General features: G+C 40.5%; 1 protein-coding gene across 3 annotated transcripts; it reads right to left on the bottom strand.

Annotated features, from left to right (window-relative positions):
- Window positions 1–2,234: 2,234 nt before the first annotated feature.
- On the bottom strand, window positions 2,235–6,173 carry neurod2 (neuronal differentiation 2). Of its 3 annotated transcripts, none has more exons than XM_046853231.1 (2): window positions 5,853–6,173; window positions 2,235–3,719 (listed from the first exon to the last, which is right to left on the bottom strand). In XM_046853231.1, exons 1-2 carry the CDS (start codon window positions 6,029–6,031, stop codon window positions 2,606–2,608), a joined length of 1,293 nt encoding a protein of 430 aa, XP_046709187.1. In that variant the 5' UTR covers window positions 6,032–6,173; the 3' UTR covers window positions 2,235–2,605. The 3 variants fall into 3 exon arrangements, with proteins under 3 accessions (XP_046709187.1, XP_046709188.1, XP_046709189.1); XM_046853232.1 differs by lacking the exon at window positions 5,853–6,173 and adding an exon at window positions 5,530–5,842; XM_046853233.1 differs by lacking the exon at window positions 5,853–6,173 and adding an exon at window positions 5,177–5,842.
- Between the last annotated feature and the right edge of the window lie 491 nt (window positions 6,174–6,664).

Genomic DNA, 6,664 nt, shown 5'->3' on the forward strand with positions numbered 1-6,664 from the left:
ATTATTATTATTGTTGTTGTTGTTGTTATTATTATTGTTGCTGTTGTTGTCGTCGATTTTTTAAACAGTTACCAGGACGCAAAAATACATTTCTGATGAAACAAATACAAACGAATAAAAAAGAAAATAAAAGAATATAATAATTAATATAATATAAATGATAAAGTAATAAAAATAATATAATAATAAAGCAAATAACAGATAATTCGTTATAACGAGTATAAAATGACAAATTTGCAATGTGTAATTGGCTTTAATTGGAATTTGCAAGAATGAAGGTCGAACAAAAAAAGGAAAAGAAAAGAAAAAAAAAAGAAAAAGTAAAACACCGCATCACAATATCATGACACATAAACATATACGTTATATTTTGACATTTATGATATTATTTTATATTTATAAATATCATAATTAAAGTTTTTTAAATAAATATTACACTTTTAATAAGACGTAATGTTTTTCTGTAATTTATTTATATTATTTTGTCGAACAGGAAATGTTTATATTTCGACGGTTTTTCGATGTCATGAGCTCGCGCTTAGTTGCCAAGTGTGTGTTTAATTTGCAGATTATTGTGATTAAATTAAAATAAAAAATTTTATGCCTAATGCTAAATAATAGAACTGTATTTTCGCAACTTGTCGAACTTGCGCACTGTGTGTGTGTGTGTGTGTGTGTGTGTGTGTGTGTGTGTGTGTGTGTGTGTGTGTGTGTGTGTAGCATAAGGGGCAACCTGACTCCTTAAAAGAGACTCATTGCCTACTTTTTTTCATGCAATTCACCTGTACCCTACCTGAAGTACATTTTATTATTATTATTATTATTATTATTATTATTATTATTATTATTACTCTAATTATTTATTATTATTATTGTTATTATTAATAGTATTATTATTATTATTATTATTATTATTAATAATATTATTATTGTTGTTGTTGTTGATATTATTATTATCATTATTATTAGTTGTAGTAGTAGTAGTTTTTTTTCCCGAAATATCTACTCGAGGTGTTCTGAAAGTGAAGTCCAATTATTTCGAATATAATTTTTAATAAATGAATATCGAGCTTTAAGAAAGAAAATCATGCACTAGGAATCATCCAGCGAACCCCATTGTTATTTTTCTTTAAATCCTGCATTGAACCAGTCTTTTTTTTTTCAATTTAGATTTTTACCTCATTTCTACAATTAATTAATTATTCGTGTTTTTGTAATTCATTTGACAACTTTATTATTATATGCATTTTTACTTGACATAAATCAAGCATTTATGACTTTTTGAATCGTATGAATCTGTGTACTAAGCGCAAGATTGGCCTATTTTTTTATTGTTTTATTTAAACTTTTTTGTCTGTTTGTTAGTGTAAGAAGATCTCACATTTATAGAGCCAGATTTAAAAAAATAATTGATTATAAGAATGTTGGACGAATGGTATTTCCAAATGCTTTTGTAATTATTTTAATAATTATTTATTTATTATATTAACCTGTTTCAGAACATAATAACTATGACCATATTTATTATGAAGTGTGTTTAAAAAAGGGAATTATCTTATTATTATTTATGTTTTATTATATCAATTAATTAACGTTTTAGACATAAATAAACACAAATAACTACAAACTGGATTTGGGGAAGAGTGCACTAATATATAGGCGTGGAAATGAGATATTGTTGATCTGATATAAAACTACATAATAATAAATAAAGTTCAGTCATTTTAAGTTTTATAAATGTAACTTGTGTTACATGAAAAATGTACCTTGTGCAGTGACACCGTTACAGTTGGTCTCGTGGTCTGAAATTATAGATTCACGAACAAACCTCAATTAAAAGTCGCAAAACACAGCGAATTATTTATCACATGTAAAAAATGAACATTAAAAAGTAATTCTTTTTTTTTTTTTTTTGTTTTTGCACGCGCCATTTCTCTTCCTGGAAAACTCCTTTAAAGTTCTTCTGCTCTGGTCACCAAATCAATGATATTTATACTTCAAGTGAATGTGATTTTATATATAAACACATTAGATGAAATAATTATAAAACAAAATTGCTAATTTTTAAATTAAAAAAACAAAGGCTGGTTTCTGTTGGATATGTAAAAAAAACAATAAAAGTAGGCATGACCAGAATTTTGCAATAAAAAAATAATAATTTTAAAACTAAATTTTATATTAAATCGTTAACAAAAAAATGAACAACGAAAACAACTGGAAAAAAAAGACCTTAATGGTTTATTTAGATGAAACATCCCCGACTTTTATATCAGAGATGTTTTTCTTTTTATTATTATTAATGTTATTATATTTAAAATGATTTTTTTACATGGGTAACGCATTCCGTTATTACAATTTAGGAGAATGTGGAAAACCGCAGACTTTAATCCGTTTATTCATCATTTTCCTGTTCGAGTCCGCTGTAGTTCCATTTAAAGTCCGGGGAAAACAGCAAATCCTTTTTATTTCGATTGCATTAATTAAACGTGTGTGTGTGTGTGTGTGTGTGTGTGTGTGTGTGTGTGTGTGTGTGTGTGTGTGTTTAGTCCCGCGGGAATATCTGACGACGATCGACACAATTATTTTTTTGTTTGTTTGTTTCCAATTATGAAAAAAAGGAGTTTAGTTCCTCGTAGGCGGGCGCGCGTTCGTGGTGGTGGTGCGCGTGCACGTCATGGTACGGCGGCACGTTCTCGGAATGAGCGCCACCACCTGCGCCACCGCCGCCGCCACCACCACCACCACCACCACCGCCACCACCTCCGCCTCCGCGCGCTCCCGCAGGGCCGTAGGCGAGACTGCGCGCAGCCGCGTAGTGCATGGAGTAGTGATGGTATCCCCGGTCCGCGATTTCCGGTGACACGGCCTCGTGCGATCGCAGCGCGAACCCGCCGTTGACGCACGTGGGCGTCGGGCTGCGTCGTGCGTCGTAGTCGGCGGAGCCCGCGTACTCGGGCTCGTAGCAGTATCCGTGCACGCCGGACTGGCACTGAGGGCCCGCGAGACGCGCGCACTGGTACGGGTAGGCGTGCGCGGCGGCGGCGGCGGCGGCGAAGGACGCGTCGGGCGCGTGAAAGCGCGCCGCCCCGCTCTCCTGGTGAGAGAGGTCAGTGAGGAAGTTTCGCGCGTTGAGCTGCAGGCAGCCCGCCACCAGATTCGTTGTCGGCTGCGAAAGTCCTTTGCACAACGTCTGCACGTATGAAACGACGTCCGGTCGTTTTCCATTACGCAAAATCTCAGAAAGCGCCCAGATGTAGTTCTTGGCGAGGCGCAGAGTTTCGATCTTGGACAGTTTCTGCGTCTTAGAGTAGCAAGGCACCACTTTGCGCAAGTTGTCCAGCGCCGAGTTCAGGTCGTGCATGCGCGTGCGCTCGCGCGCGTTCGCCTTCTGCCGCCGCAGCTTGGAGCGCTCGAGGCGCGCCGGGGTCATCTGGCGCTTCTTGGGGCCGCGCTTCCTCGGCCTGTCGCCGCCCTCGTCGTCGTCCGCGCCGTCGTCGTCGTCCTCGTCGTCGTCGTCGTCATCTTCCTCCTCGTCCGCCGCGATCTCCGACTGTGCGCGACTCGTGCTCTTGGCGTCGCCCAGCACGTCGTCCGCGTCGTCGTCGCCGCGCGACCCCCGCTCGTGCTCGTCATCCTTCGTCTTTGAGTCGTCGCTTCCGCTGTCGTCCGCCCAACCTGGGAACTTCTGCGCGTCGCTGAATAACCGCGTCAACATGGCACTGATGAATTCAATCAGAAACAAAATAGATAGAGTTAATAATAAAATGGTCGCTTCAAAAGCCCCGAGGCAACGACGCATCCGGGTACATCACGTGTGTGAGAGACTGTCGTGTTCATCTCGTGATCATATCAGAACCTTCTGCATCTCATATCATACTGACTGATTCAGGACACCGGAAATGCTCAGAAAGCATTATCTGTTAATGACATAAACATATAAGTGAACACACACACACAAACACACACACACACACACACACACACACACACACGGATGTAGGCTTTGATGAGCAGCATTTATTTTATTTTTTTGAGTAATAAATGTGGATTTATTCGATAACTTCCTTTAATTATTATCATTTTCCTTCAGTGCAGGTTGGTGATTTTATCAATTTTCTGTTGAAGAAAAATCTATTAAAATTATTATTTATCATCATTCTTTTTTTTCAGTGTAAAATGTGTAAAATGAAATGTTTCTTTTGGAGCCCAAATTCTGGATTGTAGAAACTCCAGGTGTGTGTGTTGAAAAATCGAAATGCAAACGTGTGTTTTTTTTGTTTTTTCATTGCGTGACGTCACGTTACTATATTCCTGGTCGGTTTCCGGTTTGATTGCTCTCGGGTGTTGTGGACAGGCCCGGGTGTGTTTGGCGACTCGCGGTAAGTCGGACAGCGCCAGACGGCCCCCGCTCCCTGAATTCCCCGCTCGCGCGGCCCTGATCATCGGAGGGTCTCGGGGGGCACTTTGAGCTGCTTCTCCCCCACCACACACACACACACACACACACACACACACCCTCCCTCTGTCCGCCCTTTACACCCCCCCACCCCCCCCAACTCCCACCCATTCCTCCTCCTGGCAGCATTCCAGCACAGCTCATATCACCATCAGCATGAGGAGCAAATTCAGGTAACAAATCTGATATGGGTCCAATTCAGATCGAAAAACTGAAACATTCAACATAAATTGCATTCACAACAAATCACAATAAAAGATGCAGCTCATAAACCCCTGATAAATATTCAATATTTATTTATTTGTTACTCTGGCAAAAAAAACCCTAATAATTAAATATCAATATTATAATACATTATAATAAATCTACATATTTATCAACATGTAATACAAATATGTAGGCTGAAATACCGACATGTAGCCTACTTAGAGAGAGAGAGAGAGAGAGAGAGAGAGAGAGAGAGAGTTTAATATTCTGATCTATAATAAATATATAATCCTTTGGGCATTCATGTGCTTTTTTATTACAAAAAACAGCAAACAAACCTGTTCTAAGATTTCAAAATGTTTCAATATTGTATACAGGATAATAAAGTGTAGTGTTATTTTATTATTAATAATAATAATAATAATAATAATATCAAATATATACTGTAAACAATATCTTCACACACACACACACACACACACACACACACACATCGCATTGCTCCACACGCACCTTGTTTTGCAGACAATGAGACGTCACTGAAAAGTCAAAGCGACATCGTCGAAATGTACCGATACGCACGCGCACCTCGGTGAGCCGAACCTGCGCCTGGGCATCGGCGCTCCGGTACATCGATCTGAATTATTGATCAGGTGCTTTTTTGACTCGGAATCGGCGAGATGCGGATAAATCCTTCCTCGAGCATGACGGACACACGTCGAGATACAACACTACCGGCGCGAGCGCAAAGCACGATTACGAGATTTCCGGTCCAAACCGTGTCGATATTTTTTTTGTTGTTTTTTTAACGAGCTGTGTCGATATGTAGTTTTCGTAGCACATCGTATCCCAGCATCCTACCTCACCTCTTTTCTAGTGCACTTTGTCGAGCGAAGGCGCCTTTTCCGTCTACATCATCATGACCATCATCACTACCATCATCATCATCATCCTCATCATCCTCATCATCATCATGAGGAACCGGCACCCCGCTATGACGCTCCGTTTAAGAGTACAATCGCTCATGTATGTATGTATGTATGGTATGTATATGTGTGTGTGTGTAAATGTACATGTATGTGCATTGGGGTACGCGCGCGCGCGCGTGAGTGTGTGCGTGTGCTAGTCCTTCCCGGGCAGCGCGCGGAGACGGTGTGGCATGGCTCCACGCACGCGAGAGGTTACATACCAGCTCGGATGCCAGGGCCATATGGTGGGCACGTCACTGGCAGGAGCCATCACACGAGGAGCCGGTGATTGACACGCGCGCGCGCTCGCCGAGATCCCGCCTTTCCCCGAGGGAGGAGAGGCCGGCCATCTGTCGCGCACCGCGCACGCACACATAAACACACACACACACACACACATAGACTCTCACACAGACTCACACAGACAGATACACAGACGCATACAGATCCACGAGCGCGCACGGCACTAACACTAACACACGCTTGCACCACCTAGCACGTGCATATTAAAATACAAAAAAATAGAAGGGACGAAACTAAAGGAGCGGTCAGTAAAACGTCAACAAATCATCCAATGACTGAGAAATATCTAAGTGGCACAATTAAGGCAGGGATGCATGATCACGCCACGGGGCGTCACAGGGTGCCAGCGCCCTTCCAATAAACTCCGCCATCACCACTGTGACCTGAGATCACATCCACATCCAGCTCAGCTTTACCATCACACAAATTAAGTCCAAATGTGTGACCTTACAATGCATCAAGAACAAAAAGGCATTCTGCAAATGTGACTATTATTATTATTATTATTATTATTATTATTACAAAGCTAAACACAAAAAACAAAACATAACAAACCCTTTTTTTACTTCTATCTATCTATCTATCTATCTATCTATCTATCTATCTATCTATCTATCTATCTATCTATCTGTCTGTCTGTCTGTCTGTCTGTCTGTCTGTCTGTCTGTCTGTCTGTCTGTCTATCTGTCTGTCTGTCTGTACCTGATTATTCCAGCCATATGTGGTTCTT

The sequence above is a fragment of the Silurus meridionalis genome, chromosome 7, assembly GCF_014805685.1.
Source record: "Silurus meridionalis isolate SWU-2019-XX chromosome 7, ASM1480568v1, whole genome shotgun sequence".
Classification (NCBI taxonomy): Eukaryota; Metazoa; Chordata; class Actinopteri; order Siluriformes; family Siluridae; genus Silurus; species Silurus meridionalis.

Excerpts from the sequence above, each read along its gene's own strand:
- neurod2 (XM_046853231.1), bottom strand. The coding sequence starts at position 6,031 with ATGTGTGTGTGTGTGTGTGTGTTTATGTGTGCGTGCGCGGTGCGCGAC. Across the intron at positions 3,720-5,852 it reads TGGCCCTGGCATCCGAGCTG|TGCCATGTTGACGCGGTTAT; the intron begins GTATGTAACCTC and ends TGAATTCATCAG.